A 25478-nucleotide genomic window follows, 5' to 3' on the forward strand; every position below is an offset into this window, starting at 1 on the left:
ACAATTATGCTGATTAGCATGGGTCTTTGGCTATCAAAAGAATGACACCAAAACATCAAATTAAACATGTTTTTAGAGCTATCCAGATGGTTAGTCTACGCAACGCCCCCTTTTGTGGATCAGGATCTAGGTTGGGCTTTCCTTTTTCTTCCCGCCTGACTTTATAGAAGAATAGGCTTCCGTTAATTCAAGTTGAAAGGGTTATGTTCACAATATTTGATGGATGGAGGGATGGACAGATGGCTAGGTTTCTTCTTTAAAGCCTGTTGTGTTGAATACAACTTAGATATAGTTGTGTAGTCCCAAAGCTTATATTTAATGCTGCAAGGTAATAGCATTATTTTTTTTCCAAAAAGAGTTATTAGTAACGTGTTTACAGTTTAACAAATACTTTCTTTAAAGAAATGAACTGTGGTTTGTTATAGGGCAGTGTTGAATGGGAGAGTGCGCGCATGTGTGCCAGAAAGCAGAAGAGCAGCAACCCAGTACGCATGTATGCGCCGGGCAGTTGCTCTTCTGCATTCCGGCATGCGCACGAGCACCTGATCTTCCGGTTTCTGGCATGCATGCGTGCATGAAGACCAGCTGGCCAGTGCGCATGCATGCACCAGAAACTGGAAGATCATCTTTCCGTTGCGCGCATGCACACTGGCCAGCTGCTCTTCCAGTTTCCGGCGCTCCCAGCACTTGAAGACCAGCTGGCCGGCACAAGAGCAACGGGCTATGGCTTACGTGCCCGGAGAGATGGCTCTGTGTGCCACTTCTGGAATGCGGGTCATAGGCTCACCATCATGGTTCTAGGAGGTAAGACGTAGCCTCAGTCTTTTCCATCGACTCAAGAATAAAAACATTCAAAATTTAGGAGGAGGCACTGCATCTAAATAAAAGAGAACAGGATTACGCTGAGTATTTTCAAAGCCACTTCGTCAGACTGTTTGTATTATCTTGCAGTGTATATGTATACTTTTCCTTGGATTCAAGCGATGCCATGATAACAGATCATAGAGGCGAGGCGTATGTCGTCTCTCTGCTGCCTTTATAGCAAAATAAACTGTGAGCTCCTGTCAGACCTCCCAAGTTGAAGCTGCTGAAGGCTCTTTAAGCCTGGTGCCTTCTTACCACAAGAACCATTAGCAAGACCGGGCAAGCATCTCTTGGATACCACCAAGGCTGGGAGCAAAGTAGGTTGCTGGCATCTTTTCCACCGAGGCCTTAAGGGAATTAGGCAGACAGTACATAAATCAAAGTTTTGTGCATATTCTGGCCCTAATCTTATCTCAAAGCCCATTCCCAGGAGATGGGACATCTGTAGAGATGTGAGAAGGACTTTCTATTTGCAAGTTAGAGCAATGTTTCCCAATCTTAATGACTTTTAAGGTGTGTGGACTTCCAACTCCCAGAATTCCCCAGCTTGCTCCCAAAGATGACAAGCCAGTTAAATAAATGTTCCCTTTATTAGGAGCACCAGCAGCCTGGGCAAAAAGTCTCTCTGTCACACACAGCAGGCTAACCAGTCTGTCCAGCAGGGAGATGAATAGTTGCCTCCACCCCTTGCCTTTTATCCTTAGAGTTAAGGTGGGGCTTCGCTAGCAGCGGTGGCTCTTCCGTTCCAAGGATCGGCCGATAGATTTCCACTGCTCTCCTCTCCTCTGCCTTATGTCCATCCGCACCCAAGCATTAAGTTTTCAAGAAATCTGGGGTCTTGCTAATGCACATGTTGTTCTGCTTGCTGTTGACTTTTTTTTTAATCTCCCTTTCCCTCTTCTTTTTTTCCCCTCTTCTTTCTTTAGATGAAAAGAATTTCCTGTCTTGCAGAAAAGGAAAACTTCAGTGCGGAGATAGCGTCCACTTGATGAATTGGCCTTCTCTGCTACTACAGGAAGGACTGTGGCAAAGAATACGTCTCCATCCCAGTGACATGTTCAGGTGAATTATCCCCTTGGGTGCAACAAGCGTGGTTCACACATAGACATTCAGCTGAGATCTCTGCTGCTTATCCCAGGATGAAGTTGGGTTGGGTGAGCTATGCTTCCAATGATGTCAACCTTCAGTGAGCTGTTTCTTATATTTTGTTGAGAAGAACAGTAAGAAGAAACAGAGCTGGCTTCCAGAACATTGCAGAGGGTTTCGTATTCTATTCCAGGGGTCTCCAACTTTGGCAACTTTAAGCTGGTGGACTTCAACTTCCAGAATTTCCTTCTGGAAGTTGAAATCCACAAGTCTTAAAAGTTGCCAAGGTTGGAGACCCCTGTTCTATTCCAGATCAAAAGTCCTCTGCATAAGAAAATATTTCTCAAAACATGCTAACAGAGCCTAGATATTTAGATAAAAACGCCAATCAGATCTCATCAGAAGAAAAACATCCAAATTAAGCTACATCTGGTGGGTTTTCAAACCATTAAGAGTATTTAAAAAATGCATAAGGAACACTGTCTTTGCAAGAAGGGAAGTCAGGGAGATTAAACAATTGGGAGTGCTTTTGTAAATGAGGCACATTAAGAGTATACTCAAGGTTACTTCATGCAAATTAAGTACCTTTTAATGGTATTCCATCTTACTTGCTGCTAAGGGTAGTGGAATTTTAAACAGGGGCTTCTTGGTCAAAGGAAATGATACGTTAGCACCGGTGAAGTTACAAATGCAGTGCCTCATGTCTTCTGTACTTCGTAACGTAGAAAACAGAATTGTAACCTTGGGTAAGAGCCTTTTTCCTCTATAAAGTGCATAGAGATAAAACAATGTGGAAGGCAGAGTAGTAGCAACACAATCCATTTGAACGTCAGTCTCAAAAGATTTGGTTTGTTGAGCGTTGGGATAGATTTCCTTGAGAAGAAACATAACCTCAACAACCTTCATTGTAGGTTGCCAGTTGATATTGTTGACCTGAAGAAAGTAGTCGCAATCCAAGGGTTTTATGACACCTTAAACTAGGGGTGTCAAACTTAAGGCCTGGGGGGGGCAGATCCAGCCCACGAGATGCTTAGGTCTGGACGGTGGGACGCACTGGAGACAGCAAAGGACCAGCCCACGGTACCACTGACAGTGAAAATGGAGCTCGGGGGGGGGGGGGCACCCACGGCCCTCCTGTACTCCTCCATTTTCACTGGCAGAGGGTTTCAGGATGCCGCCACAGCTGAAAACAGAGCACAGGAACCCGTTTTCACTGGCAGAGTGCTTGGGCCACCACAGACGCCCCCGACACAAGGGACATTGAGCTGGACATGCCTGCCCTGGTCCCCTGAGGTCAAACACAACCCCAATGTGGCGCTCAATGAAATTGAGTTGGACCCCCGACACCAATTTTAATTCCTCCCACATGGATGGACTTCCAACTTTCAGAATATCTAGAAAATAGAAGTCCAGGAAATGTCTAGGGAATTCTGTAGGTTGATCCATTTATCCAGAGGGTTCCAAGTTGAAAAAGATTGTCTCAAAGGCTTAGCAGTATCAAACTGAGCACTCATGCAGTCAAATCCTGTATGTGGATACATAGGTACAAAGTTGTAAGGACAAACAGATTTTGAAGGGTCCTAAAATGTATAAACAATTTCAATCTCTAACAAGATCATGAAAACTCAGATTATCCAAAATGGAGACAACAGACATGCACAAAAGCAATAATAGATGACAGTGCATATGGTTTCTTGCAAATGAGTACTAATCATTCTGGAGAGAGTGTCCATTCCATATTCATAAAGAAATCATCCCAGTTGCCACAAAAGCATCTATACAACTATGGGAAATGTAAATCCTGGGTGAAGCCAATTTGCCCAAAACCTCCAGAAGTACCTTTTAATGTGTAGTATGTATTAATAATTTGGAACTTCGTTATTTCCATCTCCTACCGACTTGTGAAAAGGGTTTGGTGAGTGCTGGATCACCCTAGATTTTAGGGAAAGTATCTTAGGTAAAAGATGGAAAAGATCCTTCCTCTGTACAGGTTTTTGCCTTTTTTTGACAGATTTTGTGTCATGGTTATTATGGTATAGATTCAGTTCTTCCTTGATGGTTTTTTTTTTAAATGCATTTATCCATTTATATCCTGACTTTCGAACTGAACAAAAAGGTAGCATGGAATTCATCACTTCATCACTTTCGGCTGGAGGAGAAATGGGATCAGAGCATTCCACAAATGAGAAAGTCCATTTAGGTCTAAACTAGCCCATAGCACACTTCGGGAAATCCAAATTAAAGCATCTTCAACTAGTTTCTGCTCAGCTTTTACTTGAGCATGGTAGCTGCAGTAGTAAAAGGAAGATAATTGGTTACAATGTCACTCTGCAGTTACTACTGAGAAACCTGAACTAGAGAAAGGCAGATAATTGGCTATGCTGTCAATCTCTTAAAATTCTGCCAGGCTCTTGTCTTCTGAGAGCTTCTTCTGTGTCTTGCATTATGGGACCGCGGAGACGGAGTCTCAACTTGTTTCTATATGACAACCTGTCTAGCGTTTGAATGGGGATGATGATGTTCTCCGTTCAGTCCTGGCTGACTCTCGGCGATTCTAATGGGCTAAATCTCTCCACATCTTCCGATCTTGCACTACCTTCTTTTGAGTTTTTCTATGTTCTGTCTTGTCTCAGCTTTGATGGCATCCAAGCGTCATATTCTTTGGTGGCCTGGTTGCCTTTTAACGCTAACTCTTCCAAAGATAATGGCTTTCTCCAGTGAATTCCCCCCGCATGACACGGTCAAAGTAAATAAGACACCGTTTCATAATTTTGCCTTCTAGTCACATAGCAATAGCACTTAGACTTATATACCACTTCCTAGTGCTTTACAGACCTCTCTAAGTGGTTTACAAAGTCAGCATATTGCCCCCAATAATCTGGGTCCTCGTTTGGATGGAAGGCTGAATCCACCTTGAGCCAGTCAGGATCGAACTGTGAACAGCGAGTTAACCTGCAATACTGCATTCTAACCACTGCGCTACCGTGTTTCATGTTTGGTGTTAAACACTCCAATACTTGCTTGTTAGACACCTTTGCTGTCCAAAGAATATGCAGGAGCTTTTTCCAGTATCAACAACTCAAACAAGTCAATTTTCTTCCCATCTTGCTTTTTGTGTAAGGTCCAACAATTCCCTCTTCCTTTTCTGTTCAAGACTTTCTCTTCAATGTCCAGTTGCACCTAAAGGTTTCCCCAGGACTTAATTCCGTGTCCTTCGATTGTCTTCATTGCTTTTCTCTGAACTGGGTTGGGTTTCTCTCAATAGTTGCTGAAATTTAGTCCCCGGGACTAGTCATGGCAAATTGATTAATTTAGTATTTGGAAGCTCTTCTTCTGTTGATGCAGCTTGAAATCGCATTTGCTTTTTATTTATGTCAGAGTTTGTTGCAGAAAAATCGAATCCAGAAAGCACACACAGATTCATACAGCACACAAAAGTTACTGGATTCAGTAACTTCTTTATATACATAATAACAGATGAATAAAGGTACAATACCAATAGTAGATTCTTTCAACGTGGTAGAAGTTACTAGCAGAACACAAGCAGGAGAGAACAGTTCGTTTCATTTCAGAGTTCAGAGCAGTGTAGTTTCAGTTTTGATTCTCCGCACAGACTCAGATCAGTTTAAGCTCCCATTGGCTGGCTTAGTTGTTATGCCTATTCATTGGCTGACCTTGTTACCATGTCTCTCCCAGTCATGAATATTCTAACAATGTATTTAGTTATTCAGACAGTCATTTCTAATTGCTGATTCTACAATTCCAGGATCTTTTTCGTGTCTGGTAATTACCCAGCGAGGCATTGCTCATCCTTTACTCGATCTTTTGATTTCTTTTTCTTAAATGGAGAATTTGGGAAAAGTACTTAGCATTACACATGCACGCACACAAGTATGTATAAATAATGTGATAGCAGAGAGTTTATAAGCGAGCTTTATCCAAATAGTGTGGTTGCCAAGGGATTTTGTCATCCCTGCTAGAAACCACTGCATAATGAGAAGTGACTTCCAGCCAAACATTCAATAATGAGAAGAAGCTCCAGGCCACATAACATGCATTCATAAAATGTTAACTTATAAAGAGAGAGGAAGGAAAAGACAAAGTATTCAACCATTGCAAGGCTAAGCATCCTCTCAGAAACTATAAGGCACAATAGCTAAGAGAAACACAATTGTAGGGAAACATTTCAGGAACTGCCTTTTGATCGCTCACCTTTTTAAAAAAAGAAATTGTGAGAAATTATAGAGTGCTTTTCCTGGTCCATATTTACTAAAGGCTGTTGTGTGATAAATGTGGCTCAGGGGCTAAGACGCTCAGCTTGTCGATCAGAAAGGTTGGCAGTTTGGCGGTTCGACTCCCTAGCACTGCGTAACAGAGTGAGCTACTGTTACTTCTCCCAGCTTCTGCCAACCTACCAGTTCGAAAACACGTAAAAATGCAAGTAGAAAAATAGGAATCACCTTTGGTGGGAAGGAAACAGCTTTCTGTACCCCTTCGGCATTTAGTCATGCCAGCCACGACCACGGAGACGTCTTCGGACAGCGCCGGCTCTTTGGCTTTGAAACGGAGATGAGTACCGCCCCCTAGAGTCGGGAATGACTAGCACGTATGTGTGAGGAGAACCTTTTACCTTATTGTGCGATAAGGATGGATTATTGGAAAGATCTGTTTTTTCGGAAATTGCTAAGCTTGCTTGCTACGTGTTTCCAATATGGGTGCACAATCACCATTGCTCTTTGCAAGCTCCTTCTCAGCGAAGTATCTTCCTTGTTGGTGATCTTGAGAACCTTAGTCTACATTAGTAGTGGGTTCTTACCGGTTCGGCCGAACCGGTAGTGGTTTGTTGGCCTGGGTCACTGGAATTGGCAGCGACCCAGGCCCACCGTGCCTCCAAACGGATTCCCCGATCAGCGCCAACGGTAGCGCCATCTTGTTTTTCAGTTCTGCTCATGAGTAGAACAACTTTAATTGCACTGCGCAAGTGCACACACGAGCGAACTGGCAGTAGTGCCGTCTGGAACCCACCCAGGGTCTACATGAAGTCTCATGTGGTTTCAAATGGCCTCGCAAAGAAAACGTTGGGTTACGGCAAGGACCTAAACAGAAACTCCACTATCGAAAAGCAATTTGTTTCAGAAGATCGGCTAATACGGACCACCAACCAGGAAAGCCTACCGTGCTTTGACTTCATCTAATGAAATCCTAAGTCTTGTGTGATTGACTGGTGTTGGATACTGAACCCTACCCTGGGTCATCATGGACATGATTTAGGCTGCCAATCTTATCTTCATCTTCTGCAGTGCAGTTGGCATTTTCAGGCTTAAACCAATTTCAATTGCCTGCGCTATAAAAGAGGCTTCTCAACCTCTTATCCTGAACCCATTCCTTTTTAAGACAGAACATTTTATACTCGGATAATGCCAGACTCGATAAGGCAGGAGTCCCATGTCTTTTCAGAAAGTCTGACAGCAGGTCAATAGGCATTCTAGTAAAAGAGATTTCTACATTCACAGCATGGTTATTTTACTGGCTCAGGTCATCCCATGTTATCCTTCAGAATGCTTTTTTAAGTATACTGGGTCAATTTACATTAAAAAAAACAGGGACGCGGTGGCTCAGTGGCTAAGATGCTGAGCTTGTCAATCAGAAAGAGTGGCAGTTCGGCAGTTCGAATCCTTAGCACCACGTAATGGGGTGAGCTCCCGTGACTTGTCCCAGCTCCTGCCAACCTAGCAGTTCAAAAGCGTGTAAAAAATGCAAGTAGAAAAAATAGGGACCACTTTGGTGGGAAGGTAACAGCGTTCCGTGCGCCTTCAGCGTTTAGTCATGCCGACCACATGACCATGGAGATGTCTTGGACAGCACTGGCTCTTCCGCTTTGAAATGGAGATAGCATCGCCCCCTAGAGTCAGGAATGACTAACATGTGTGTGAGAGAAGCCTTTACTTTTACCTTAAAAAAATAAAAACAAACCTTGGACAATGGACATGCTTGCAAACAAAGCTGGCTGAAATCACCGGTCATTTAAATTTTCTAAAGATACTTACAGGTGTTCCTTGATTTATAAACATTCATTTGACTGTTCCATGTCACTTCTGACCGTTTTCACATGACCACAGTCACCTCCCCATGATCAAAATGTGGGTGCTTGGCTACTGGCGTGTATTTATGACAGTTGCAGTATCCTGGGGCCATGGGATCCCCTTTGCAACATTCTGACAAGCAAAGTCAATGGGGGAAAAGCCAATTCACTTAACAAACCACATTGCTGACTTTTAACAACTGCAGTGACTCCCTTAACAATGGTGGCAAGAAAGATCGCAAAACGGGGCAAAACTTAACAACGGTCTTGCTCAGCAGTGGAAATGTTGGACTCCATTGTGGTCATTAAGTCGAAGACTACCTATATTTTTGCTGATGTTCATCCATCATGTTCGAAGAGGACCTTGAGATCTAACAGGTTGTGGGCTGGCCACGATGTGTCCACAGGTGGCTGGTAAGGCCTACGAGGGCACAAAATGTTTTACCACATGTCAGGCAGATGTGTGGGCACCATTGTTGCAGCATTTGCAGCTCTGGCTTTGCGGAGTGCTCGCTTCTCTGGTGCCGTAGTTGTTCTTCTGTCCTCAGATGTCTGGCAGCCTTGGTGGATCAGCGTGCGCCATGTTGATCAGTCTTGTGCCAGGGTTTCCCAGGAGGTGGTGTCGATTTCCAGGGACTTGAAGGAAGCTTTCAACGTGCCTTTGTATCACCTCCTTTGTCCCCCGTGCAATCGCCTTCCTTGAGACAGCTCGTCATACAGGAGCTGTTTGGGGATGCGATGGTCTGGCATCCTTGCAACTTGGCCTGGGCTTTCACCAGCAAGGTGTGAACAGATGGCAGGCCTGCTCTGGCGAGGACTTCTGTGTCTGGCACCTTGTCCTGCCAGCGGATCCTCAGAATTCTACGGAGGCAGGTCATGTGGAAATGGTTCAATTGCCCAGTGTGACTCCTGGATACAGTCCAAGTCTCGAAGACTACCCATATTTTTGCTACTAGAAGTAAGAAACAATGACGTACAATGGCATTGTCCTCTGCAGAATGCCAGCTTCCTGATTAAAGTGGGATGTTTTTAATATACCTTTTTAAAGTGTGGTGGACAGGCATCCTACCAGGTAGTAAGAGAGAACTGCAAGGGATATGCAGTGCTCATTGACATCATTTTCAAGACTCTAGAAATCATGTTCTCAGTACCGCCAGTTTGGGTTGTAAGGGCTTTCATGAATGAAAGAAATGTTGGTAGGAGGATGGATATTGGCAGAACTGCCTTATGACAGTATCAACCAGGAAGTGACTTACAAATTACCTCTAGTCTGCTGAATCATTCAAGCCTAACATAATATCCTGAATTCTTTAATGGATGAAGGGGAGGAAATGATAAGAAGGTGGGTTTGTTGGTATTTCTTTGCCCAGGCTTTTTAAAGGAATCTGGTACCCCGCAGCATCTGTTCAGAAAGGATTCTTTGTGCCCATCCGTGAAATAATGGATGTGTTTCAAATGAAGTCATTCGGGGAGGCAGAGTAGCCGAGGCATTTTATTAGGTGGAAATTCAGAATAGTAATTGTTGATAGGGACAATTTTTAATATTCTATTCTGTTATTATGGGACGCGGTGGCTCAGTGGCTAAGGCGCTGAGCTTCTCGATCAGAAAGTTCGGCGGTTCAAATCCTTAGCGCCACATAATGGAGTGAGCTCCCGTTACTAGTCCCAGCTTCTGCCAACCTAGCAATTCAAAAGCACATAAAAATGCAAGTAGAAAAATAGGGACCACCTTTGGTGGGAAGGTAACAGCGTTCCGTGCGCCTTTGGTGTTGAGTCATGCCGGCCACGTGACCACGGAGACATCTTCGGACAGCACTGGCTCTTCGGCTTTGAAATGGAGATGAGCACCGCCCCCTAGAGTCGGGAACGACTAGCACGTATATGCGAGGGGAACCTTTACCTTTATTGCCTATTTCACTTCACAGTCCTTACTCTTAACTATTCTAAAGTCTTCATTCAAAGAATGAATGACGACTTCCACATGTGGCTTCTAGGAACTGAGTCCCAGCATATCTGGAAGAAGCCAACTTGAGAAGAAAATTTTAGCATAGATTCTCTTGGCTATTTTCTTATTTATAAAGAGGCCGGTGGCACAGGAGGTCATTGAAGAAAACTTAATTATCTTAAATTTACAGGCCATGTCATGCCTCATTTTGTTGTGCTGGAGTCCTATCTCCAAACATGGGAAATTATGCTGTGACAAATCTGATTTTCGAAGAATTCTAAATGTTACCTATCTTATAATTTGGCATAAAAGGTCTGGTTTTTCTCTGGAAAAAAATGATCCCCTCTCCTTCCCCCCAGGTTATTTAAGAAGAGCCCTAACAGCAGTATTTCCTGGAATGGTGTCCTTTGAACCACTGCTAATGAGAGTAGAACTTTTTTTTCCCCTTCCATTTCTGCTGGCCATCTGCACCTTGACCACACTTATCTTTTCATTAAGCAGTTGATTGAAAAGCTGGGTATGAAAATTGTGTTTGAAGCAGGAACAGATTGCTACGAAGGAAATGTGAAGGCAGATTTCGGAAGGATCCCGGCAACAGCAGGAGGGGGAGTTGAGAGTCATTAGAACTGTCAGGTTGCATTGGGTCCAGGAAGTTTTATAAGCATGTCTGTAAAGCTGGGCCACCGTGTTATAATTCGCTTGTGCTTGTTTATTTAACTGATGCCCTGCCAGTTTATCCAAGAATGGCACTTGAGACTGCCTGCAGTTTAATATTTTATGATTCAGTTATAATATGCCTAGCTCTCCAAGCAAGCAAGCAAGCAAGCAAATTTGCTTGCTTAACTTATTTTTAATTTATTTTTATTTCATTTCATTTCTACTGTGTTTCCCTGAAAATAAGACCTCTCTGGATAATAAGCCTAATTGGGCTTTTGAGCGCATGCGCTAAAATAACCCCCCCCCAAAATAAGCCCTCCCCTAAAATATTTAACCACATGCACAGCCGGTCCCCATCATTTCCTAGGGGGGGAACATATCCCACACTCCCCACATGCACCTGCCATTCACGCGGAATGGCCTCAGGGAGGCCGCTACCGCAAACCCTAATTACCGTGCCACTTCTCTTAGTGACAGCCGCAAAAAGAGCGGCAGGGCCAGTGACGCTAGGGCTGGCAAAAGTGTGCCAGAAAGAAAGACAGAACTTCCGGCCCTCTCTGGAGCAGCTGATCCACGGGCCATGGGCCGAGGTTAAGGGGCGTCTTGCACCTCAAAAATAATAAGACCTCCTGAAAATAAGACCAAGCACTTATTTGGGGGGGGGGGTGTCAAAAGAATATAAGACCCTGTCTTATTTTGGGGGAAATGCAATATACCTATCCGTCTCAGTCAATGACTGGCTGGCTTCCAATGCCAAACTTCTTTAGTGTTGCAGCCTTACTTTCTCTCCAAACCCATTCAGTATTCTGGCCAACAATTAAGTATGATGGAGTCCCGAAGCACCAGGCACGCTGCCTTCCCTACCTGTCTGTCCTTTTTTAAAGATACTTTTCATTTCAAAATTAAATGAAAAGTTGGGAGCCTCCAGCATGATGTCTATTTTGTCCCATTGCCTTTGAATGTCAGAAAAGTCTCGCTGGCAAGGAGATCGTTTGTCTTTACGAACTTAGATGGTGAGTGCATCTAGCTATACTTACCGTAGACATTTCTTTTTGAACAGGTGTGTATGTGTGTCTGTGGTTGTGCACAAGTGCATGCCTTCAACCTATTGACTCCTGGCAATTGTTTGGACTAATCCCTGAAGTTTTCTTGGTAGGATTTTCATAGCAGTTTGCCATTGCTTCCTTCCTAGGGCTGAGAATAAGTGACTGGCCCAACTGTCTTTGTACCTAAGGTGGGACTGTAACTCACTCCCCCCCTCCTTTCTAGCTTGTTGCCTTAACCACTACACCTGACAGTTAGAACAATTAATCAGTGGAACAACTTGCCTCCAGAAGTTGTGAATGCTGCAACACTGTATGTTTTAAAGAAGAGATTGGATATCCATTTGTCTGAAGTGGTGTAGGGTTTCCTGCCTAAGCAGGGGATTGGACTAGAAGACCTCCAAGGCCCCTTCCAATTCTGTTATTCTGTATGCTTGGGTTGGGTTGGGTTGGGTTGAAATTGGCACGTTGGGTTTGAAAACATAGTTTATGATTTAGTGTTGAATCAATCCACTGGGGATTAATCAACAACTCAAGCCTGGTTTCACCTAGTGTACAAACACAACTACTGTTTGTGTTATTGTTGCAATGAAGTAGAATAATCTTTTCAAAGCTTATAATCGATTAGTAAATGCTTCCCATTCCCTCCCCCGTAAGACCAGTCCCTGCTTTGCCATGTAGGTTGCTTGGCCAGTCCACCAATAGAAGAGAGGCATGGCTTTTTTTAAAGCTGATGAATCAAACAAATATATTTCTTGCTGATTGGGGTTGGCTTGGTAACATCACCTGTAATAAGAGCCAGCTGTATGTATTTTTATATATATTTGAAAAAAGTAGAGCAGGTTGTTAAAAAAATTTGGCTAGCTTATATTGGGCTCATTTACTTTTAGAACAAATTAAATATGTTAAAAGGGCAAAACAGCAGCCACCGTGAGCCGGGATAATATTTCAGCCTCACAAATATTATCCACTTCCAGACGATGATGGGGGGGGTGGGGGAATCAACCTTAATTCACACGCTGTACAAAGGTGTGGTGTGGTTGTCGTGGTGCTGGCTTCACATGTATGAACTCACACACTTCTGGTTTGTTCAGCTGGCCAGGTGTAGAGTTTAGCACAATGTGAAGAATCCGTGCAGGGGCTGTGTTTAGCTGAAAGGTCAATCTACAACATGGTATAAAATGCTGCGTTTATCTCCATGGCTGGTGTGCGTTTAGTTATTGTGATTTCTGAACCAGTTTGTGGATTAGAGGCTGGTGCAAATTTGGTTATCTATGCACAGCGAATGAGCCTTGATTCAACCAAGCCAATTTGGTGTGCAAACTCAATCTGACCATAATATTTGGAAACAAATATCACTGAAAAAAGTGACTTAGGACCAGTTTTCACACTTCCAACCATTGCAGTATCCCGATGGTCACGTGATCAAAACTCAGGCACTTGGCAACTGGCAGGTACTTATGACAGATCCAGTGTCCCGGGGTTTGCGAATACCTTTTGCAACCTTCTGACGAGCAAAGTCAACAGGGAAGCCAGATTCACTGAACAATGGTGGCAAGAAAGTTTGTAAAATAGGGCAAACACTCACTTAACAGCTGCCTTGCTTAGCAGTCAAAAGTTTTGGGCTAGACTGTGGCTGTAAGTCAAGTATACAATCTGCTTCCTGGCGTGGCTGAGAATCCTGAAGCCCCGTCCCAGGTAATGCTATAGCTGGTGACATATATGTCATGCTTGCTTCCCACCCAAGCAATTTCATTCACTCCAGTGGAATTTATCATGTTGATAAAACAGGTTGGTGGTGTGAAGAATAGGAAGCCTGTATGTGTTTACCTGCTAATTTGAAATAGCACATTTACAAGTGGCTGTGACATCCACGCAGTGCCCTAAAGGCACAGATATCTGAAACAATTTATTTCTCACCCTCTTTTCCTGGCACAGACTCTTCGATTCTGACATTTCTGAGCAGGCAGGTCAGTAGTGATCCAATCTGATTCCTTCAGACTCTTTAATAAGAATGTCAGCGCGCAACGGCGGAGGCTGTTATCAGGCAGCTGCGGGGGGGGGGGGGGAGGCAATGTCAGCTGTCGGAAAAGGACAAGCCAGCATTTTGCGTTGAAGCGTTCACAAATCTGAGCGGATTTGGCCTCTGTTAGCCCATTTAATATGCCTGAATGTACCAAACCAATCTTGGTTGTTCCTGGCCCAATACTGGAGGTTTTAAAGAAGAAATTGGACAATCGTTTGTCTGAAATGGTCTAGGGCAGGGTGTCAAACTCAAGGCCCGTGGGCTGGATCTGGCCCATGGGTTGCTTAGATCGGGGCCACCTGGAAACAGCGAGGGACTGGCCCGCAATGCCTCTGCCTCTCTCCAATGAAAATGGAGCTCAGGAGTCCCACGTGCGGCCCTCTTGAGCTCCATTTTTGCTGGCAGAGCGTTGCATGAGGCCATCACAGCCAAAAATGAAGCTCAGGAGACCGTTTTCTGCGCCAGAGCGCTCGGGCCGCCACACGCGTCCCCGACACGAGTGACGTTGAGCTGGCCACACCCACCCCAGTCCACCCGAGGTCAAACACAATCCTGATGCGGCCCACAATGAAATCGAGTTTGACACCCCTGGATCAGAAGGATTTCATCAGAGTCCATATGTTATTGGATTTTAACCCCTGCCAATTCCCACCAATATAACCCCATGATCGAAGATGGAGAGAGTTGCAACAATCCAGCAATACTGTAGTCCTGATGGTTGTGTTGATTGAAGCTGATGAGATGTTGTCCATTCAGGTCAAGCATAGGAAATCAAGGGTCTACCCAGTTCAAATGAATATACAGGTTTATTGCATGCTAAAGCTCTCTGCAAGAATCTGACATACATTGTACCTCGTAGGGAAATGGAAATTTATATATAATAAATTTATATATAATAAGAAAGGGAGAAAGATGAAAGGAAAGGGAAGTGGAGAGATGAAGGGAGAGAGGGAAGTGGAGTAGAATGGGGCAGAGGAAGGAGAGGAAGACAGAAAAGTTCGAGAGAAGAGGAGGAGGAGGAAGAGGGAAGTAGAGAGGGGAAAGGAGAGAAGGAAATGGATAAGAGGAGAGGAGTAGGAGAGAGGGAAGGAATGGGAAGTGGAGGAGAAAGAAGAGAAGAGAAAAAGAGAGAAGGAAGTAGAGAGAGGAAAGGAAAGAGATCAATATATAGAACGTTGTTGCACAATTATGAAAATAATGTCTATAACTATGACGTACAACATTATGTATATAAGAGAGACTATAAAGGTATGATTAAGAAAATATTGGTTATAATCAGGGTGTATAAAACTATTCATACTCAAAAAGGACTGGATACAGCCTGTTCACTGCCGTTGCAAAACTGGAAATGTGATGTATATATATAAAGAAAAATGTACAATGAAAATATTCAGTTAAAAAAAAGAAAAGAATCCGAATTAACTAACGGTCAAAGTAAATTGGTGGTAGGTTAAGAGCTAAAGGAATTCAAGGTGGGCTGGACTTAAGATCTCTTTTGGGCATGAAGGTACTCGAGACTGATGGTGCATTCGACCCCCCTCCCTCGGGCTGAGCCTGGTCACATCCTACAATTCACCTATAAACCCCTGAGATTTACCTGGCCAATATACATTTGACATGAGCTGTTTTGTAAGAGCTCTTCAACGGGGACTCTCTTTCTGTGTCTCATTGCTACATAGAAATCCAGCTGAACCGTAGCAACTTCATCAGCGAAATTACTCACTACACCGAAACCAGCCGAGGCTCTAGTATGCTGGATTCGTCAGTGCTTGTGGCTGGGGTAGTCATCGGAGTGGTCCTCTTTCTATCCTGCGTGGCCATCCTGATTGGCAGCCTGCGAAAAAACCAGTGCTTTCGCCATCTCCAGCTGTGGAGCGATGCCAGCTACAGTAAGGGAGTCTTCTATATTTCTTTCCTCTTTCTAACGGTACCCTCAACATTAGGAATTCGAAAAAGATCATCCTTGGACTTACAACCATTGGTTTCGTGACCATTCAAAGTCACAACGGCACTGGGGAAAAAAGGGACTTATGGCCGGTTTTCACACTTAATGACCGCTGCTGCTGATCTCCATGGTCACTTGAACAAAATTTGGCTGCTTGGCAACGGACTCGTGTTTGCGACGGTTGCCGTGACCTGGAATTTGCAATCACCTTCTGCGACTTTCTGACAAGCAAAGTCCATGGGCGAGCCAGGTTCACTTAACAACCATGTTCCCAACTTAACGACTGCAGTGATTGACTTAACAACCGTGGCAAGGAAAATCATAAAATGGGGCAGAAATCCCTTAACAGCTGTCTTGCTTAGCAATGAAAAAAATGTTTGGGGGGGGAAGGGGGTGTCAGTTGGAGTTGTAAGTCAAGGACTACCTGAAATACGAGATGTAAATATTTCCGACCTTCCTTTCCATAGCTCTCACGTCATCCTAACAATTGCATCCCTAAACCTTTGGGACTAGCTGATAATCCGGCGCTGTCTGGATCAAACATAATTTCTAATGTTGGATTTTCCCCCTTACCAGAGGGAGCCCCCTTGTGGAGTACTGTGAAGCCGTTACCTTGGCAATTCCACTGCACTGTACAGTAGAAGCCATTTTAAGGCACAACAGGCTATATCTTAACAGAACACACACCCCGAGGGATGTTAGGGGTGTCTTACCCACACAGTATTTGTTTCCAGAGAGTAAGTCATCTATGTACCAAGTTTGGTTGAAATTGCTCGAGGCGCTCCAGAGTTATGCTAGAACATACACATATACACACACACACACACACATCCATTTATATATATATAGATTTAGAATTTCCAAGATTCTTTGTCTCCAATTCTTATTTAATCCACCTTTTGGAACTGTGCTAATATTACTTTTCTTTTCCCCAGCTCCAGATTGTTTTTCCTATGGTGGCTCCGTTGGAGAGCTAAGATCCAGCTGCGCTGAAGAATTCCCGCCAACATTTTACTTTAGCTCTTACATGGAGGCACTTTCCCAGGCCAACTTCAGACATCCAGACTCGCCACCACGGTAAATTTCTTTTAATTGTTTAATTATTCTTTTTAAAAGGTTTTTTAAAAAGGTAAAGGTTTCGCCTATCTAGTCACATGTGACTCTAGAGGGTGGCGCTCATCTCTGTTTCCTAGTTGAGGTATCGTCTGAAGACATTTGCATGGTCATATGGCTCAGTGGCTAAGATGCTGAGCTTGTTGATCAGAAAGGTTGGCAGTTCAACAGTTCGAATCCCTAGCGCCGCATAACGTCATGAGCTCTCGTTATTTGTCCCAGCTTCTGCCAACCTAGCAGTTCGAAAGCACATAAAAATGCAAGTAGAAAAATAGGGACCACCTTTGGTGGGAAGGTGACAGCATTCTGTGCACCTTTGGTGTTTAGTCATGCTGGCCACATGACCACGGAGATGTCTTCAGACAGTGCTGGCTCCTTGGCTTTGAAACAAAGATGAGCACCGCCCCCTAGAGTCGGGAATGACTAGCACATATGTGTGAGGGGAATTTTTATATTTACCTTATCTATCATATGTATCAATCTATCATATCTATCTATCTGTCTGTCTGTCTGTCTATCGGTCTACCTATTTCCCCATCTATCTTCTCTTCTTGGATTCTTAAGACTTTGCTTCAGTTAAATCCCTCTATCATCTATCCATCGTATGTATGTATGTATGTACGTCTACCTATATCTTTTTATCTTCTCTTCTTGGATTCTTAAGACTTCTCTTCAGTTAAATCTCTCTATCATCTATCCATCATGTCTGTCTGTCTGTCTGTTTATCTTGCTATCTATCTATCATCTATCTATCATCTATCTATCATCTATCTATCATCTATCTATATCTATATATCTAATCTATCTATCTATCTATCTATCATCTATCTATATCTATATATCTAATCTATCTATCTATCTATCTATCTATCTATCTATCTATCTATCATCTATCCTTCCTCCCTCCCTCCCTCCTTCCTTCCTTCCTTCTTGGATTCTTAAGACTTGGCTTCATTAGATCCAGTCCTGCCTGCAGCTTGAAGACTGACAGAAGGAGCTTGGCCAACCCTCCTTTCTCTTCATATTCCCTGGTGTAGAGGTGAAGGTGCCTTTTCTCTTCTCGAGTCCTTTTTTTTATTTAAGCAGGACTTCATTCCCGTAATTTGTAGAGTCTTACTATGCTCTGTTCTCAAGGGGTGGAAGCATACAGATTTTCTCCCGCTGACTTAATTACAGGAAGCAAATTCAACTCCTGGCAAGAGGCCCAATAAATCAGAGCTTTTTACAACCTTTCCATTCTCTTCCTGCAGCCTAAGTGGGAAGCTGGCCATCTGCTTAACTGATAAGAGTATCTAGAAAGTGCAGCTTTTGTTTCCACCAGCTGGCATTTTTTTTGTCCTCCAGGCAAGGTTGCCAACTGCCAGCTCCAGTAATCTTCCAGGTTTCAGCCTTTTTCAACCTCTTCTCCCAAACCTTCTCCTTCTTTCTTTCCCCCATTGACTGTGGGACAGTGATGAGTCCTTGGTTTAGCATCCACCTTTTGCAGTTGCTAAGCATTCCGTATTGTGTTACTGAAAGTTTAGGATCTTCCTTTCATTGCAGTGCCCTCCCCACACCCCTCTCTGTAACAGATCCAAGTCCAGTGTATTGAATACTTTGATATATTGCGGTTCTCTAGCGCTTCAGCCTGGACTTCTCCAAACTAGCGGTAGGTCTTGGGGAGAAAAACCTGCTTTCTGTAGTGGGAAAGATAGCAGGGGTGTGGTAGCTCAATGGCTAAGACACTGAGCTGGTCGATCAGAAATGGAAAAAAATAAACTACTCCTAGATAAACCAGATGATCTCACCGCAGACATACAGGACACGGGAGGGGCCGGAGCTCTGCCAGCGGGGGGAGAAGGGGCAATACCAAGAAAACTCAGATCACAAAAATGAGCAAGAAAATCTGCTTGATATAAAGTGATTGAAATTATTACCTGAATTTATATGCTGACTAAATATTGCTATTTAGTATTGAATATTGTTTAAATGTATATTATGAGTATGGGGGGGGGGACACCTGCCGCACACTGCAACTGCCAAAATTTGTAAACCTTTCCATTACCCCTTTCCTTTTTATTCCCTAAAAACCAAAGAAAGGTCAGCAGTTTGGCAGCTCGAATCCCTAGCGCTGCGTAACAGAGTGAGCCCCCATTATTTGTCCCAGCTTCTGCCAACCTAGCAGGTCGAAAGTATGTATAAATACAAGAAGAAAAATAAGAACCACCTTTGGTGGGAAGGTAACAGCATTCTGTGCACCTTTGGCATTTAGTCATGCCGGCCTCATGACCCCAGAGACGTCTTTGGACAGCGCTGGCTCTTCGGCTTTGAAACGGAGATGAGCACCGCCCCCTAGAATCAGAAACTCGAGTCGGGAGTACTTGAAATGGAACTGTATGTAATGGGGAGTTTTTAAAATGATGGTTCGTCCATCAAACCATCAATCAACCATCAATCAACCATCAATCAACCATCAATCAAATACAAATTTTGTATTGCCAATGCTTGCCCTAAGCCATGCATGTCCATTTGCATCGGGTGAAAAGGGGCTTTCGGGAATTCTGGGATTAGCATCCCCTATCATCTGGAGGACACCAGTTTGGGAAAAGGGGTCAAACGAGGCAGCCATCACAGACACACAACATCAACACCTGGGGCCAAATCTTCTGAGAATCGATTAACTCGCACTCCTGACCGCTGAAGTGAAGCCGTGTCCCGTTTTGGGGTGGGCGGCTGTTCTTCATTTTAAAATTTGAAGGGCAGAAAAACTATTTATATACAATTCTAATTAGGACATTAATTTATGAAAGATGCCTTCGGGACGTTAATAATGTAATTGCTTTGATGTACGAGCTGCAGAAATCTCATTTGCGACTAAATGTGATTATCTCTGCAAATGTATCCCTAATCGGTTCTCATACGAGTCTACAGATTTCATTTGGGATTATTTTCCTTCCGTTCTCTTCCTGCTTCCCTTAATCAGGATCCTGCCAAAGCATTCGGATGGAACCTCTCTAGTCTATTTTTCTTGAAAGGGTACATCAAAAGTAATGTCCATAAATATCCCTCTCTTAATGGGTTTCCTGGGGACCCAAATTCACTGGAAACATGTCAGTTCTATTTTAGAGTTAGCATTTTAGAAAGAGCAGATACAGAGTTTTTTTTTAAAAAAAATAGGCAGGCAGACTCTATTTGGCTGCTCTGTGTAATGACTCATATTTGTTTGTCTATCTGTGTATTTATTTAGTAAACATATAGATCATTCATTTCCTCTGGATGGCTCACAATTAAATGATTAAAATTAAATAAAAATAGAATAATAGAATACGGTAAAGGTTCCCTCGCACATATGTGCTAGTCGTTCCTGAGCGGTGCTCATCTCCGTTTCAAAGCCGAAGAGCCAGCGCTGTCCGAAGACATTCTCCATGGTCATGTGGCCGGCATGACTAAACACCGAAGGCACACAGAACGCTGTTACCTTCCCACCAAAGGTTGCTCCTATTTTTCTACTTGCATTTTTACATGCTTTCAAACTGCTAGGTTGGCAGAAGCTGGGACAAGTAACGGGAACTCACTCCGTTACACAGTGCTAGGGATTCAAACCACTGAACTGCCAACCTTTCTGATCGACAAGGTCAGCATCTTAGCCACTGAGCCATCGCTTCCCATAATAACAGAATAGAATATTAAAAATTTAATGTTATCTAAATAAAGAAGGAAAAAACTCTATTGTAAATAGAATAAAAACAGAGTTAATAATAAAAAAATAGCCAAGAAGACTTACAACCACAAAATAGCAATACTATTTATTTATTATGGATAAAGGAGAATATTTGAAATGAGGTTTCCTTGGTGCTCTCTGAGCTTGGTTGTTTCCCTCCAGATGTTTTATTACCAAAAAAGGTCACATGATCAGTTCTCAATCTATTTATTATTTCAGTTAATATAATTAATGGTCGATTGGGGGATCTGCATTTAATTAGCAGCCTTCTAATCTTTACATTAAAGGGGCGTGGTGGCTCAGTGGCTAAGATGTTGAGCTTGTCGATCAGAAAGGTCAGCGGTTCGAATCCCTAGTGCCGTGTAACGGAGTGAGCTCCTGTTACTTGTCCCGGCTTCTGCCAACCTAGCAGTTCGAAAGCACGTAAAAAATGCAACTAGAAAAATAGGAACCGCCTTTGGTGGGAAGGTAACAGACATCTTCGGACAGCGCTGGTTCTTCGGTTTTGAAACAGAGATGAGCACAGTCCCTACAGCCAAAAACGACTAGCACATATGTGCGATGGGAACCTTTGCCTTTACCTTTTATTCTTTACATTAAGCATGACAACTTCCTTTAAAGCTTCCTTGTTCTTTGAAAAAGAATCATCCAGTTCAGGGAAGAGTTGGACTTGTAGTGTAAAACATATTTAACTTTCTGCTTCACCTGCTACATCAGTTGGTTTCAATTCTATTGTTTTTGACTCCCCTTCCGAAGCGAGATCTGTAGGTTATTGTTTTGAATTGATGGATTGGCCCAAATTATGCAGGAAATACCCTGCGGTTGTGCTTTCTTTCAGGTACGATGAGTGTGTTGGGCCCGGAGCAGCCCAAATCTACCTTCCAACGGAGGATCCTCCACCTTATTCTCTGATAGACCCTTGTCAGCAGAACGATGTGTCTATAAACAATTCCTTGGAAGAAAGGGGATCTACCAGTACAACAACAGATTCTGAGGCTTGGGTTAGGATACAGGACCTGCATCCACCTTCCACGGCCTCGTCATCGTCCTTCCCAACCGAAACCGCTCCACCGTACGAGGCTGTTGTGGGTGAACAGAACATTCCTCTCCCGCAAACCTCACTCGCTCTGCTGAAAGCTTCAGCAGATTATTATCATCAGACACTTTTCGACAGAATAGCGTAAACGAATCACGCCGTGGGGACATCTTGCAAAGCGAAGATGCACGGAAAGGTGAACTGATCGCCCACCCGCCGGTTGACTTGCAACAAAACATTTCTTTTTTTTCTACTTCGAACAGGGCTGGGCTGCTTTTGGAGACACGGGTTTCATTTTTCCTTTCCTTTGGTAGAACATCTTTGGAAAGCTGGCCTCTCTATGTTTTTTGCACCGTTTCCTCTCCCACTTTGAAAAGGGTAAAACACCAAAAGCGATGCTAAGGAAGGCGGACATCTCCGAAGCATTTTTATAATGTCTCCTGCTCACCCAGAGGCGTATGGAACTGTCCGTTCTTGTTGGATCTTCCCTGGTTCGGGAGGAAAGGTTTGCCCAGAATCAACTTCGGTGAGATGGGCAACTCTATAAATTTGACTAATAAATAAAACGCATATTTTTTTTTAAAAAAAAGTACAACCAATATTTTAAGCACTGCTCGTAAGCGGTAGAGATAAATAACAGAGGAAGGGATTCTTTGTAAGGAGAACATGGGTTGGGTTTTTACAAAACGCAGTAGGCTGAAATGTGGATTTGGCTAGTTTGCACCTCAAGTGTGGTCTGGGAAAATAGCCATCCTGAAGACAACCGGTCTGCCTATCAACACGACCTACCTCGCAAGGAGAGTTGGAAAGCTAATAAAACAGTGAGAACGACATCCATCTTGCTCCGAGGCCTACCGAGAAAGTTCATAATGACGATGAGGATGAGTCGGTGGATGTACCAAAATGTGATTCTCCAGCTAATAATTGACAACAGATTTCTTGAAGTATCTCAGATCATTCATTTGTTTATGGCAGAGATCTTCAAAGTTGGCACCTTTAAGATTTGTGGACTTCAACTCCCAGAATTCTCCAGTCCACAAATCTTAAAGGTGCCAAGTTTGGGAACCTCTGGTTTATGGGAATCTGATTTTTTTCTGAATTGTAACTCTGAATTCTAGAAACTAGTTTGCTGGTCTCCTTCCATGGTTTTGCAAGCAGGGAGCAAAATAATTCTTTTTCTGGGACATTAGGGTTTTATATCTCTGCTTAGGTTCTTGATGGCTTGCTGCTATATTCTTGTTTTACTGCAGCTGTTGTTTCTGTCCTACAAAACATCTAACATCACTGGAGGATTTTAACTGGAGTATTTTATCGCCTTTTACAAAATCATATTCTTGCTCTTTGGGAAAAGTAGAGGTTCTCCTTCTCATCCAGCTGTTCCTTTGATCTCTCCCACATATAGACTAAATTCAATTCCTGAAGGCAGAGCTGTCCAACCTAAGTCCACTTACCTTAGAAAATGCTGGCCATTGCCCCGGAAATCTCCAAACTTTCTGTCCAAAGTTTATATTTCCATGGGTACATTTTAATTTGTTATAAGGGAGAAATGTGGCCCATGGAGGGAAATGAGCAGGAACGTGAGGTCCTTGTATCTCATTAACCCTTCCAATCAAGTTGTCTTTCATTTTGGTCCTTCCCCATTTATTTTGGAAGTGTCATCTCAAAAGGAAGCAGGCCTCCAACAAAGGACACTCATTTCTAGCTAAAACACCCAATCTCTCTGATTTCCCTCTTGTGACCAGTTGAAGTTTGATGAGCATGGGGATGCTGAAGTGATTGTAAGTGTGAACAATGGTCATAAACCACTTTTTTCAGCTCCGTTGTAACTTTGAGCAGTCACTAAAAAAAACTTTTGTAAATCAAGGACTACCTGTATTGCATTGAACTTGTAGAAAGTCTACAACGGCTTCTTGTCGAGCAATAATTACCACCCCCTAGGATCAAAAATCCTTGTTTGGTTCCGAATAATAAAATTTGTCCTTAAGATTTGTATTTGGACCTGTCCCAACAATTGCATCTATTTCCCTAGAGCCATACCAGAAGTCCACCCATCTTAACATTGCCAAGCTGAGAAACACCATGGCGCTTCATTTCCCATGGGTGTCCCATTCTTCCTTTGTAGGTAAACCTCGGCTTACGACCCTAATCGAGAGCAGAATTTCTGTTGCTAAGCAAGATGGTTGGTAAATGAGTCGCGCCTAATTTTACGTCATTTCCCAGGGTGGTTAAGCAAATCACGGCAGTTATTAAACAAATCACATGGCCATTAAGCAAATCTGGTTTTCCCCATCGACTGGCTGGGGAGAACGCACATGGCAATCCTATGACCCTGGAACACGACAGACATCATAAATAGATGCCAGTTGCCAAGCACCTGAATTTTGATCTTTTGATCGTAGGGAATGCTGCAACATTTGTAACTGTGAGGACCGGTCATAAGTTCCCTTGTAACTTTGAACAAGAGGTAAATGGATGGTTATAACTTGAGGGCTATCTGTAAATTGTAGCAAGAATAGAATATGGCTTGTTTTGCTCAATTTGTTTGTCTTTTAGCAATCTTTAGAATTGTAGCAGCAAAAAAAGGTGGCATTTGCCTCTGGATATAGAAGGCTAAATATTGTAAAGCATGGGATTCCATTAACAATTAAATGCAAAAACAAAAAACACCCATCTGTGATGATTACTTTACGCAGCCATAATAGAAAGAGAATTGTATTTTTTCCTGCCGCTAATTAAACGATGGATATTTGTATCATGATTCCAAAGAGAAGAGCAATAAAAAATACATGGAAAGCTTTTACAACATGCATTAAGCCAGCCTTTTTGGAGTTAGAAATAGTCTAACAATTTTAATTTACACGGGATCATTCTTTCGCCAAATCTTAAATACTGCATGATTCAAAAGCTTGCTCTATATTTATTATATGTATATGGACGGGTGTTCCAAAATATTCCAACATTATTCCAAAACTCAATCCTTGGTTTGTATCCCATTACATAATCTAAGATTATAAACAGCCACCTGACCCAAAGACATACTTAGGGGAAACAGAACCTGCAGGAGGTTTCTATCTCATTCATTTAAAGTAATCATTTATCTGTAATGTTTTGATTTTTTGAAAATGTTTCCACACCTTATGAAGGGTCCAACAGTTCCAGGAAAAGTTTAGCAGCACTTTTTGATGTTGTGGGTCACAACCAAGTTATGGAAAGTAGTATCTTCAAAGGTGTCGTGAGATTAAGTGTTTTTACTTATAATCAAATGTTCACAACATCTATGAGTTTAGGAAGAGCATGCCTGATCCGCCAAGGGCTCAACTACTCTCAGCATTCTACGTTCCTGTTCTGACCGAGGCTTCCCCAAAAAGCATGAGGCAGAGTCCTGATCCCGACAAAACCCCTTTTATTAAAGGAATGTGAATTCCTCTCATTCACATTCAGCAAAGGCCTGGTAAACAGTCTTTCAAAGGAATATTTATGACCACAGACCTTATCTATCTTGGAACGCTGCCATGTAAATATTGTCCAAATGAGGTGCTGTGCCAGGAAAGACTGGGCACAGAGTCTCTGAGATTCACGGACAGATCTCCACACTCCTGAAACAAATCTAACGATGGAACGAACGAATTGTTTCCTGCAAAAGCCCACTCCCCTTTCGCTCCTCTTTTATTTCCTGTGGGAGGGGCCAATCAACTTCCACCTGGGACTTTACTCCCAAGTCTACCCTGATTTCTTAGCTGCTGTTTTCTTCTGGCAGCTCGGTGAATGCGCACACTGGGAACAGGCTATAGCTGTTCCTCTGCCTCACTGCTGTCTAGCTCAGTAGGCACCTGATCACTGCCAGATGGCTTTGGCCCCGTCTCTGCCTCTGATGCAGAGCCCTCATCCGAGCTTCCCCAGCCTCCAGGACTGGCCCATGTTCCTCCCCAACCTCCTCACTGTCCGACTTTGCTGCCAGCTCTGCTGGCAATTAGTGGGCCA

The 25478-nt window shown here is 43.2% G+C and overlaps 2 protein-coding genes across 8 annotated transcripts in view; one reads left to right on the forward strand and one right to left on the reverse strand.

Annotated features, from left to right (window-relative positions):
• Window positions 1–25478, reverse strand: part of TK2 (thymidine kinase 2) — a 53770-nt gene that overhangs the window by 6001 nt on the left and 22291 nt on the right. The window contains exons 10-11 of one of the 6 annotated variants that reach the window (XM_081963066.1): window positions 13598–13728; window positions 1893–2061 (exon numbers count right to left, since the gene is read on the reverse strand). In XM_081963066.1, the coding sequence (XP_081819192.1) occupies window positions 1974–2061; window positions 13598–13728 (219 nt within the window). In that variant the 3' untranslated portion in view covers window positions 1893–1973. Of the gene's footprint in view, window positions 1–1892; window positions 2062–7883; window positions 7903–9521; window positions 10046–13597; window positions 13729–18955; window positions 19093–25478 lie in introns of those variants that run through there. The other 5 variants (XM_081963069.1, XM_081963068.1, XM_081963067.1 and 2 more) reach the window with 5 other exon arrangements.
• BEAN1 (brain expressed associated with NEDD4 1) lies at window positions 1796–25034 on the forward strand. 2 transcript variants are annotated; one of them, XM_081963075.1, is made up of 4 exons: window positions 1796–1926; window positions 15383–15592; window positions 16584–16725; window positions 21300–24848. In XM_081963075.1, the coding sequence occupies exons 2-4, from the start codon at window positions 15454–15456 to the stop codon at window positions 21643–21645; spliced, it is 627 nt and encodes a 208-aa protein (XP_081819201.1). In that variant the 5' UTR covers window positions 1796–1926; window positions 15383–15453; the 3' UTR covers window positions 21646–24848. The 2 variants fall into 2 exon arrangements, with proteins under 2 accessions (XP_081819201.1, XP_081819202.1); XM_081963076.1 differs by lacking the exon at window positions 1796–1926 and adding an exon at window positions 2257–2382 and having other exon boundaries at window positions 21300–25034.

The sequence above is a fragment of the Natrix helvetica genome, assembly GCF_964273705.1.
Source record: "Natrix helvetica genome assembly, chromosome: 10".
Classification (NCBI taxonomy): domain Eukaryota; kingdom Metazoa; phylum Chordata; class Lepidosauria; order Squamata; family Natricidae; genus Natrix; species Natrix helvetica.